At 35.9% G+C, this 13,240-nt stretch overlaps 1 protein-coding gene across 3 annotated transcripts in view; it reads right to left on the bottom strand.

Moving 5' to 3' along the window:
• The window catches only part of LOC128548037 (TBC1 domain family member 30-like), a 115,938-nt gene that overhangs the window by 44,093 nt on the left and 58,605 nt on the right, over positions 1-13,240 (bottom strand). For all 3 annotated transcript variants that reach the window (XM_053522316.1, XM_053522317.1, XM_053522318.1), the window contains one exon: positions 11,348-11,533. In XM_053522316.1, coding sequence (XP_053378291.1) covers positions 11,348-11,533 — 186 coding nt within the window. The remainder of the gene's footprint in view (positions 1-11,347; positions 11,534-13,240) is intronic.

The raw sequence follows: 13,240 nt of genomic DNA, 5'->3' as shown, positions 1-13,240 counted from the left end.
CCCATTTGGTTAACCAAGAGATGGCCCATATAAAGCAACCTAAGTCCAAAATGAGGTCAAGGTCAAACTGAGGTCAGGTGATGTCTGAAGATGAGGAATGGTCACAGGTTACATTTGCATTAGTATAAAGTCATTCTAGTAAGGGGTATTGATGCTAGACGAAACAGTCCCATTTGCTTAACCTCGTATGGACGGTCGAACGGACGGACGGACGGACGAACGAATGAACGAACGGACAGGACAATCACTATATGCCTCCCGCATCAGTAGATGCTGGGGGCATAAAAAGACTTTAGAAGTATTTCTATTTTTAGCTCTAGCAGCCCCTAAAAGGGGCAAAGTGCCCCCATTTGAACAAACTTGGGAGAGGACCATATACCGTAATCGGCCGAATATAGGTCGCACTCATGTATAGGACCCAGTGAAAAAATATCTTCAGAATTCTGGAAAATGCTTATACCCACTTATCACTTATCCGAATTTATGTTTGTCCGAAATTCGCAATTGTTTCTACGAACTCGCCGGTTTTTGCTTAATCATTGTCGATGCTTTTGGATGTTGTGGCAAGTATTTAAATTGAAAAAGCATAAACTCTGTGTAAGCACTAAACTGCTGCATCCTCTGACCAAGTGAAAATGAAAGTACACTTTGGCACGTAGCGGTAAAATGACGTAATTTTAAGACTGGTTTGCAAATTGTTTTAAACATTACGGATCAGCGATTATGATCATATTGGATCAGTCTAAAATCTTGCATGCACATGTTTACAATTGCCTCCAGGTATGATTAAAAGGTTAATTGTTTGCAGATTGTGACAGTAGGTGAAGGTAAGTAATGCCTCGGGCGTGAATTTCTCGATGAACAAGAAGATTATAGACAACTATCAAAATTATGTTTGAAGATTAGATAATCGATTTCCGGGCTACCTGATATGGAGTTTCAAGTATTTTAATGCAAAATATGTCAAAACGCGCCCTGAAAGTTTTACATAGGTCTTGTTAAAAACTTAATGATGAGTTACAGATATGCGCTGTAAAATATTTTTTAATGAAAAACAGTATTTATTTATCTTTTTTACACGAGCTCTAAATTTTACATTTTATACAAAAGTAATTTAAGACGCCGGGTCCCGATACCGGCTATTAGTTATGCCCGAGTCATTGATATTTACTTCCCTTGAATTCTCTTCAATATAGAGGTATGCGGGGTAAACAAAGAACGATTTTCTTAATTTTTGAGTCGGGGGAAATGTTTGGTCTTTTCTATCTCCATATATAGGACGCATCGGTCCTTCAAGACCAGAATCTCGTAAAAAAATGTGCGTCTTATATTCGTAGGATGAAGGTAATTATGCTACATACCAAGTTTGATGAAGATCCATCAAGCAGTTCATGATAAGAAGTTGTTTAAAAGGTATTTCTATTTTTAGCTCTAGCGTCCCCTAAAAGGGGCCAAGTGCACCCATTTGAACAAATTTGGGAGAGGACCATATAATGATGCCACAGATCAAGTTTAATGATAATCCATCAAGCAGTGCATGGTATGAAGTCGTTTAAAGGTATTTCTATTTTTAGCTACAGCGACCCCTTAAAGGGGCCAAGTTCCCCCATCTGAACAATTTGGGAGAGGACCATATAATGATGCTTCAGACAAAGTTTGATGAAGATCCATCAAACGGTTCATGAAAAGAAGTCGTTTCAAGGTATTTCTATTTTAAGCTCTAACAGCCCCTAAAAGGGGCCAAGTGCCCCCATTTAAACAAACTTGAGAAAGGACCTTATAATGATCAATAAATGATGCTACAGACCAAGTTTGATGAAAATCCATCAAATGGTTCATGAGAAGAAGTCGTTTAAAGGTATTTCTAGTTTTAGCTCTAGCGGCTCCTTTCAAGTGCCCCCCATTTGAACAAACTTTGGAGAGGACCATAAAATGATGCTATAGACCAAGTTTGATAAAGATCAATCAAGCAGTTCATGATAAGAAGTCATTTAAACATATTCTATTTTTAGATCTAGCGGCCCCTAAAAGGAGCCAAGTGCCCCCATTTGAACAAATTTTTGAGAGGACCTTGTAATGATGCTACAGGCCAAGTATGATGAAGATCCATCAAGTGGTTCATGAGAAGAAGTCATTTAAAGGTATTTCCATTTTTAGCTCTAGCGGCCCCCTTTTGAACAAACTTGGTAGAGGACCATATAACGATGCTACAGACCAAGTTTAATGAAGATCCATCAAGCGGTTCATGAGAAGAAGTCGTTCAAAGGTATTTCTATTTTTAGCTCTTGCGGCCCCTAAATGGGGCTAAGTGCCCCGATTTAAAGAAACTTGGGAGAGGACTTTAAAATAATGCTACAGACCAAACTTGATGAAGATCCATCAAGCAGTTCATGAGAAGAAGTTGTTTCAAAGTTTTTTTCTATTTTTAGCTCTAGTGGCTCCTAAAAGGGGCCAAGTGCTCCCATTTGAACAAATTTGGGAGATGACATTGTAATGATGCTACAGACCTATAAAAGATACAATAACAAAATATACTGTGAAATCATTAATTTTTGTGGGGGACAAATTTTCGTGGATTTCGTTGTTGAGTCAATCCAGGAAATTTAATCCCAACAAATAAAATTCCCATTCATTTTATATTCAAAAGTTGAAATCCACGAATTCATATCCCAACGAAATTGCCGTTTTGACCAAAACCATGAAATTTCATGCCCATGAAATTAAATGATTTAACAGTATAAGAAAATCCTTTGGAAGCATAAGACGCAATCAAGCAAAAAACAAAATTCTCCCAAATTAATAAAGTTATATCCAAGCTTTTGTTTTGCTGGGTTTAACATCACCCACACACACAACCACAGGAAATACGATAACTTTCTCGCTTTTTCATGGAGGGAGAAGACCCAAAGTGCTCCTCTGGGGTTTGTTTCAGGCACAAGCATGCTGGCACCTTGGTAGAACCAACAATCTTCAACCAATTGGATGACTTCCTGATATGAAAGAATTCTACACACACAAAAAAGGTTCTGAACCAGAGTGGTGAGGGGCAAGTGTTTCCAAATCAGCCACATTAACCATTCAGCCACAGAGGCCCCTCATAAACAAATAGAACTTCCAAAGTCATACTGTCTTTCATCTGCCTAACTGCATTACTTCTATTGTCTTCTATAGAGTGTTACATTTCTTGTTTTGGTGGAGTTTTCCTGATATATGGTCAGTCTGTACTCAATTCTCTGAAGTAATTTTGCACTTAAAATGCTACATTGTCTACTAAAACTGCTAAAGTTACTGTAATTTTGAAATTGGTCTCACAAATTGTTGTCTATGTTTAAATTGCACAGACACATTGGCTGGTGTTTTGTCAATATTAGGCAGTTTTAGTTCAGTCAATATTTCACCTAAATGTGATACTAGTAAACTTAAGCCCAAACAGATAATTTTGCTAATCAAAAGAGTTTGCCTCTTTAAACAAGAGGGCCATGATGGCCCTGTATCGCTCACCTGAGTACCATTGCTCAAAATGATATGATCAAGTTTTGACATAGAGCACAATCATAGGCATACACAATAAATATCATCAGGATAAACATTTTCTTGTAACAGTCCCTTTTGACCTAGTCAGGGCCAATTTCCATACCAAGTTTGAGGGTCCTAGGCTCAAATGCTGCATTTTTTTACTAACATGACTATTCCTTACCCTGGAAGACTTGAATAACATTTAAACCCAATTTCATTAGATGCTGCCGAGATATATTCGTTTACATAAAATAAAGGGAGGTAATTTGTCATAAATTCAGTCAATATGTATCTTCACTGATTGCTCAAGTCCAGCTGTTGACATAAATGAAATTTCAGATCAGTATCTTCATTAGTTACGAAGATATACCCATTTTAATTTGAAATAAAGGGAGGTAATTTGACATAAAATCAGTCCATAGTTATCTACCCTGATTGTCTCAGTCCAACTAATGACAATAATGAAATTTCAAATAAGCCCTGTGAGTACTTACTGATATAAATCCATTTTGATTACAATCAGGGGAGGTAATCAGATATAAAATAACTCTGGAACCTACGATTGGATCTGACAGATACGTCATGGAATCCAAGATTTATCGTTGTTGAAGATATTTTGGAAGTTTGTATCAAATCAAACCATAAATGAAGTCTCTATATGGCTGCAAAAGCCAAAATAGCAAATTTTGGACCTTTTAGGGGCCATAACTCTGGAACCCATGATGGAATCTGGCCAGTTCAAGAAAAGAACCATGATCTTGTGGTGATACAAGTTGTGTGCAAGTTTGGTTAAATTCAAATCATAAATGAAGCTGCTATTGTGCAGACAAGGTCAAAATAGCTAATTTTGGCCATTTCAGGGGCCATAACTCTGGAACCCATAATGGGATCTGGCCGGTTCAATAAAAGAACCGAGATCTTATGGTGACACAAGTTTTGTGCAAGTTTGATTAAATTCAAATCATAAATGAAGCTGCTAGTGTGCAGACAAGGTCAAATGAGCTAATTCTGGCCCTGACAGGGGCCATAACTCTGGAACCCATAATGGGATCTGGCCAGTTCAAGAAAGGAACCGAGATCTTACGGTGATACAAGTTGTGTGCAAGTTTGGTTAAAATAAAATCATAAATGAAACCACTATCGTGCAGACAAGAAAGTGTTGACGCACGGACGGACAGACGCACAGACGGACGGACTGACGACGGACGAAGGGTGATCACAAAAGCTCATATTGTCACTATGTGACAGGTGAGCTAAAAATATGAATAAATCCTAAAGTTAGTATTTTCTGCACCGTAAGCCATACAGAAAGAAGTAATTTTTTCTTGTTGGGTTTATGTCATACAGACTCAATCATAGGGTCATGTGATGACTTTCCAACTTTTGATGATAGAGGAAAACAACAGGTGCTCCTGCAGTCATTTATTTCATCACGGGCAAGCACCTGGTAGAATCACTGCCCTTTCATAAGCCAGCCTGATGACTTCCTCACATAAAATAATTCTTGACCCCAAGCCAGTTTTTGAACACAAAGGGGTGAGGGACCAAGAAATACAGGCAAAGTTCATCCATTCTACATTACATTTTCAATGCAGGGGATATGGCAGCAGATATTTTTAAAAATATTCTGCAAAATATTTGGGTGCCTTTGTAGATAAATACAACCTAGAAATTACTAAAACACTTCAATGACATGTAATTAGCCGATTTTTTTAATTGGACACTAGCCTATAGTAGACATTCTAATGGGCTTCAGTTTGTTTTACAAAGAAAGCTTAAGTGTGAAGTTATTTAAGAAATAATATATCTCATTTAGTGCTTTGTCGCTGAATAAATCATTGTTTGGAGTTCAGATGTGAAGGAATTATATCACGAGGGCACAGCCCGAGTGATATTAATAATACGCATCTGAACGACAAACAATGATTTTATTCAAGAGCAAATCACTAAATGAGATATATTATTTCGACTCTAACACGTTACCAGCGACTTTAAAGTACATCCTTGATGGCATTCATTAAATACTTGCCCGTTTTCAATCGGTTTCTTTTCCAGCGCGCCGATATGCCGTTTGACGTCATGACATAACGATTGTGACGTCAGAACAGTAAACTGTTGTATAATAATTTACTGTTTTCAGCCTTCTTTGTTTAATAGGAAAATGAATCGGATCGTGTTAGAATATTCAATAACATCTTTACTTGAAAGTAATAGTAATACAGTTCACAAATACAATATTTATCCATCACCTGAAAGGGTGAAAACCAATATTTTCATACATAAAATAAGAGTGAAAATAAATAGCTGTCACCCTTTGGAGTGTTGGTTAAATACTGTATTTTTGAAAATTAATTACTTTTTTGTTTAATACATGCTTACAGCTTAAAATAAGACTGATATTTCATGACAAAATACAGAGCTATTTAGTGTGCCAACTAAACAATGCAACTAATTCATGCACTACAACAAGGGTATGAAACATTGCCTGCGACACAGAATGTAGTCCGCTGAAACGAAGGCATCATGCTTCCTACGTTGCAGGCATTGAGCAGGAATGAGGATGTTGACAGAAGTAACAGGCACGGTGAGAAAAATTGAATGTTTCTGTTTTTTTTTTCTTTTTATAGTAAAAACTTTTAAGAAATCGGGGAATGCAGCGGGATGTAGTTGTATCTTGTCCACACATCCATGCCCAGTTGTGAAGAAATATATAATACTGTTATTTTGCAAGTGTTTTTCATTGGATAAAGTAATGTGAAAATTCCAAAAGTAGTGAATATTTCGGGTCAAGGAATGATGTATTTCTGCCGTATATTATATAAATACATGGTATCTGATCGATTGAGATATAAAACATGTCCAGGAAAAATCATATCTCCTCATTCTGCCAACTTTTTTTGTTAAGTGCCGCAGGCATCTTGATGGTGTCGCAGGCAATGTTAGGGGCACAGGCATCTCGAATACTATTGCAGTCAAGCCTACGTGTATTTAGGTACAAAAATTTCACTAACCTTGTTTTCGTCTAGTTATTGTGTAAGACAAATCTTCTCAACCTGAACTTTGTAACATTATTAATAGCTTTTATAAGAAGTTTGCAGTATTTCTTTCACTGTTTTGGGAATGGGGCCAGGTCCATTCGAGTTGGGAAAATCACGCCATTTTGTATCAAATTGGGAATAATTTATTTCCTAAAATAACGATATTCAATTACCAAACAAGTCCACTGGTAACCAAGATTAGATGTTTTATAAAAGATTAATTAAAACAAAGTTTGGGATGTTTTCTTTACAAACAGGAAGTGAAACATACTATTTTTTATTAAGGATGGGGCCTAATTTTGGCCCCAAAACTGGCAAAAAATCAATGGTTTGGCTTTTGGAAAAAAGGAACGTAAAAAGACAAAACCTATAAAAACACTGTCTTAATCCCCTGATATGTAAAATTGTTAGAAATTTGATCATTTTTGGCAGACAAACATTATCGTGGGCAATTCTTTCATAAAACTACTCTCGCTCAACCCGCCCTATGTTTTTCTGTAACAGCATATCAACATTCAATTCATTATTCTCTGAACTTATTAAGATATTTTCATATGAAAGCAGAATATTTGAAACAGATACTCATCCCCAATTTTGTTCCTCGAGGAACAAATGAAATTATCATTGGGGGTAAATAGTAGTTAAATGTATTAATGTATTGTTCGTTTTGTATTTTCAGATGGATGTACATATATTGAAAGGCAAGCATCAGGAGGAATTAAGTCAGAAAAATTCAAGCATCGTTATAACTTCCTTTTATTGATACAAAGACGTAAACATGACAGTCAGTGCATCAGAATGTGAAACACCAACAAGCACACAGACCTAAATAAGATTTAAATGGCAAAAAGTGAGTAGCACCCGTTATTCCTTTTGGGGGTATAATTTCAGAAATGATTAGATCTTCAAAGACATTTATAAGTATACAGTTGCCATCTTTTACGTCCATCCGTCAGTCTTTTTCCAGAGCATTACTTCTTTACTACGAGATAGATCATTGAAACTTCACAGAATGATAAAATTCTTTGAAAGTTGATCTTTGTCTTTGGCCGAAGGTCTAATCATTTCTGAAATTCTACAAAAAAATATTAACATGTTCTACTCACAATTTGCCTTTGGTAATTGAATATTGTTATTTTTGAGGAGATAAATTATTTTCAATTTGATACCTGGCCCATTCACAAAACAGTGAAAAAATACTGCAAACGTCTTACAAAAGCTAAAACCCTTTCCCACATTGATACGTTTATCACAGTATCTATCGATTACCAATCAGAAACGTATTGACCCGTGTCTATCGATTACCCGATAGAAACGTATAATACCGATTAACGGCATCTGAACAGAATCGTAATATCCCGTGTCTCATAATCAATCGCTTTATTTTCGTTCTTTTCCTTAAGAAACAAATTCCAGATGTTTACTAACTCAAAATATGGGATTACGTCATCATTATTTACGTACAAGATCATGTGGTTACTATTTAAATTTATCGAGTACTTTGCAAAAAAAGACACCGGGTTTTTTTCCTACATGTGCATGACGCTACGTCATGGAAAATTACTGAAAAAACTACTTGCAACTGGCCGGTTTGCGGGACTTTCCTCGTTCTAAAAATAACAACCATTTAACATCTAAGTATTTTCAAATGTGTTAAGTCATGAAGGTCATGCGTGATATATGCAGATTTCCCCTAAACAACAATTTGTGTACTGGTTCGAGTCGTAAATTCGGCCACTTTTTGCGGTTTTTCATAAATATTTCTTTTGTTTACAATTGATTTGTACAAAATTTCTACCATATGTGCTTTGATACAAGCAACATTGATTGTTATCATTAACGGCCGTTTACAGTATGGTAAACAATACAACCGCGTTTAAAATAACAGACAGGTTTAGCCTCCACATTTTACCTTCTAGAGGTTGTAAATATTCAGCCACTTTTTAAACATAAAGTTGGATGTATTTTCAACATTTTCTTGGAAATAAATCGATGCAGTAACAGCCAAAATTGTTCTTCTTTCAACAAACTGCAATCAATTTTCAATAGCATGCCTCGTGGGAAATATTTGCCAACAGAGATTTAAAAAGCGCCTGTCATCCTCACACCAGCATGACGTAGTTTAATTTTTACGTCACTGTTTATCACACATTCTAGCATAAAACTGTTCTTGTCACTTTTCGGGGGTGTTTCAACAGGAGAATAAAGAGAATTTCTCGCTCACATGCTATTATAACACCTTTTTATATATGCGCGTTCCGTGGCAAAGCAAAAACGTATTACGGTCCCAAAACGGATAATTCAAAATGAAATGACGTCAACGTGAAAAAACAACGTAGACATGGAAATTCAATGATGCTGAGGGACAAAATATTCATTTTCTTAGTATTAACGCGTTTTATGCTAGTTAGCGCATGTTCTTTTTGTGTTATAAAGTTTAGATTTGAATTAACCCTTGCCGGGCCTCAACATAAACGAGCGCGTGCATTGTCACGCGACCTGCGAGACAAAATATTTGCTATTTAAGACTACACAACTTTAGGGGAGGACAACTTTTATTCTACTCACCTCAACTTGTTGTTTTTTCCCAACTTTGTTGCTAACGCAAGTGCTTGTGATGACACAGCTAGATGCGTTCTCAAGCATCTGGCTCAAAAAAAAGCTTTAAAGTGGGTGGCTGAATATTTATGACCTGGCCGAATTTACGACTCGAACCAGTATACGATGGCTTGGAATTTATGGCCTTACATAACGGGAAGTGTTAATCAAAACAGAAGGACCGCGGTTTCCAAATATTTTATGACACCCCAAGAGTTAATTGCAGCAGAAGTCACCCGTGATGTACCGACGTTTGATCATCAAAATATTACGTAATATTATCTAAAAATATTTTAATTTTTAGCACAAGAATACTGTAGTCGGTTACGAGTCTCGATGTCAGCGATCTTTTTGCACTTTCAGAAATTTTACGATCCGTTATTTATGTAGTGTTATTCAGTTTGATGGTTGTTTATTTTTTATATAAATACTTACCGATTCCGATTCGGAAGATCAGTCTATTAACTATAAATCAAACTTTCAAACATCAAAATGAAATTGTATATGAATTTCAATGTGAAAGTAATTCAAAACAGAATTTTATGCCTAAAAATATATTTTCCTTACTTTAACACTTTATATCTTCGAAATTCAAAGAGAAACTACAATAAATTTTGTATCATCGGAAAGAGAATTTAAATTGCTCTAAACTTTATATTGACAAAAATAATGTCAAACTTACAGAAATATTAAAATAATGACATTTTTAACATAAGTGTGTGTAATCACAAAATAATGCCAAAACCTCTGTTCAGATAAGACAGTCACGCTTATCAGCCATATACCGATTATTGATTATTATTATCACTTATCAGTGTTATGTAAAAGAGGTTACTTTAGCTTCTGTTCTGTGTGGTAAAGGGTTAATGTTACAATGTTCAGATTGAGAAAATCTGTCTTACAAAATAACTGGATGAAAAAACATGGTTAAGTGATATTTTTGTCCCTAAATATGTTAGTTGGTCGAAATTACACGTACAACAAACTACAATAGTATTCGAGATGCCTGCGCCCCTCACGATGCCTGCGACACCATCGAGATGCCTTCAGCACTTAACTAAAATGTTGGCAGAAAGAGGAGATATGCCTATTCCTGGACATGTTTTATATCTCATTCCAGCAGATGTCATGTATTTATATAATATACGGCAGAAATACATCAATCTTTTTTTAACAGGAGATGTAATGACTTGAAATATTCACTGCTTTTGAAATTTTCACGTTACTGCACCCGATGAAAAGCACTCGCAAATAACAATATTACATATTTCTTCACAAACTGGGCATGGATGTGTCGACAAGATACATCTACATCCCGCTGCATTCCCCAATTTCTTGAAAGTTTTACTGTAAAAGAAAACCAAAAACATTCAATTTTACTCAACGTGCCCGTTATTTCTGTCAACATCCCGCTAAATGCCTGCGCTGCAGGAAGCACGATGCCTTCATTTCAGCGGGGCACATTTTATGCCGCATGCAACGTTTTATTCCCGTGTACAATAGACATGGAAATATATGCTGTTAATTAATCAGTTGGGTGAGATCCTCAAAGTGTTTTTGCAACTATCAAATGTCATTTTTATAATGGAATCGCTTACCATAGGAAATTGACACAGGGATTGTCAGAAATTTCTATTACAGCATATGGATAACAGAATACTTGGATCTGGGAAGGACCATTATAACATTCAGATCAAGAGCTTGTAATAAATTTGTCTCTTCCTGGAACTGACTCTAAGCATTACTTGCATGCTGAAAATGATTACAACATAAAACAGGCAAGCTTTTGGAGGATGTGGCATGGGAATGGAACACTGTATATCCCTAACAGTGATTTTAGCACTGAACAAAGTCACGAAGTCATTCAACGTTGTTCAGATGAATCATATGCATCTGAACTCAAAACACTGGCTTTATTCAAAGATAAAATTATGTTTAGGATAAATCATTTCCCAAATAGGACATTTGTGAAAAAACACAACCTTAATTCTGTCCCTGATGTGGTATTTTCATTCACAATTAAAATTACCAAAATACAACCCAGCTTTATCATTTCATTTAATCATATACATACATGTATTTGAGCTGGAAGTTAATGGTCTACTTTCAGGAAGCCTGTCCAATTGTGACATGTTTTGTTTCAATGTTTTGATCTGTCAATAAATATAAAACAATTACAGTTTCAAACAACTCACCTTCAAAGCATCTGACTCCTTCCTGTCCATGACCTCAAGCAGTAGAGCGGCTATCATGTTGAAACCCTGACAATACCCAACCACTTTGTTCCATCTAGCATAAGCTAATAATATTCTCTTCAATAAGGCTCTCTCTTCTTCATTGTCTTCACCACTGAAACCACTACAACCAGTCCTGTGTAGATCCTGTACAGAGAGATTATAACAATCTTATCATGTCTGCCTGTGTAGAACAGGGGATTTTTTTTAACCGAGGGACAGTGTGGAATGGAAAACCAAGTGCTGGCAATTTTTTTTTTATATGCGCTGTCCCAAGGATTGGAAAAACACTAGTCTGACACAGGCAGACAAGCAGTTTTCTTGACTACAATTGCAAAAGTTTCAAAGATATTATAAATTATAACAAGAGCACCGCCTTGCGGGTGCTGACGCTCATATGATTTTTTTTGTATAATAGAAATATTGTCCTACCCATGATTTTCTAAGTCTAAAAAGGGCCATCACTCTTGCAAAAAGCAGGATAGAAATAAGTTTCTTGATGTACAGTGTCCACTTATGATGGTGAAAAACTGTTGCAAGTTTTAAAGCAATAGCTTTGATAGTTTATGAGAAAAGTTGACTTAAACATAATATTCAACCAAGAAAATGATTTTTCTAAGTCCAAAAGGGGCAATAATTATTGCAAAAAGCAGGATGGAGTTATGTTGCTTGCTGTACAGGGTCAGCTTATGATGGTGAACAAGAGCTGCAAGTTTTAAAGCAATAGCTTTGATAGTTTAAGAGAAAAAGTTGACCTAAACATAAAACTTAACCAAGAAATCTGATATTTTCTAAGTCCAAAAGGGGCCATAAATCTTGCAAAAAGCAAGATGGAGTTATGTTTCTTGCTGTACAGGGTCAGCTTATGATGGTGAACAAGTGTTGCAAGTTTTAAAGGAATAGATTTAATAGTTTAGGATAAAAGCTGACCTAAACATAAAACTTAACCAAGAAAACTGATTTTCTAAGTCCAAAAGGGGCAATAATTCTTGCAAAAAGCAAGATGGAGTTATGTTTCTTGATGTACAGGGTCTGCTTATGATGGTGAACAAGTATTCCAAGTTTCAAAGCAATAGCTTTGATAGTTTAGGAGAAAAGTTGACCTAAACATAAAACTTAACCAAGAAATTTGATATTTTCTAAGTACAAAAGGGGCCATAAATCTTGCAAAAAGCAAGATGGAGTTATGTTTCTTGCTATACAGGGTCAGCTTATGATGGTGAACAAGTATTCAAAGTTTCAAAGCAATAGCTTTGATGGTTTAGGAGAAAAGCTGACCTAAACATAAAACTTAACCAGGCAACGCCGACGCAGACGCCGACGCCAACGCCGACAACCGCTCAAGTGATGACAATAACTCATCATTTGTTTTCAAAAAATCAGATGAGCTAAAAATGGTGATGTAGTTTATAATGTCATAATTATGATGTCACAGTGTGCATGTGTGACTTGTCTTTTCCCTAGGGAAAAAATAAAGTAGTCTTCCAGCAGGATATCCTTGTCTTTCCCTGCTAGGTAGCTGAGAAAGACATATGTTCAACCCAAGTGTAACTTTGTCATTGTTGTCGGTTTATAAACTTTTGACTAAACACCGCAGACGCTAAACTAAGTTTGGAGACCAGTCTAAGAATAAAACTTTGTCATTGGTTAATTTCAAATTTCAGCCATCATATGTTGTAGATCTGAGATATTGGTCTTGCATATTTTTAAAAATCTTAAAGATTTAAAAACCTTTAGCCTGCTGGCAGTCAGTGATTCTGTCTTTGTGCAGACTGATCATGGTCTGCACTGTTCGCTGTTCAATCAGTAAATTTTCAGTGAACATCCCTTCAAATAATAAATACTATTGTCCAA

This window comes from Mercenaria mercenaria, chromosome 13 (genome assembly GCF_021730395.1).
Source record: "Mercenaria mercenaria strain notata chromosome 13, MADL_Memer_1, whole genome shotgun sequence".
In the NCBI taxonomy this organism is placed as follows: Eukaryota; Metazoa; Mollusca; class Bivalvia; order Venerida; family Veneridae; genus Mercenaria; species Mercenaria mercenaria.
The sequence above is the reverse complement of the archived record's forward strand: the minus strand, read 5'-3'. Positions and strand labels throughout refer to the sequence as shown.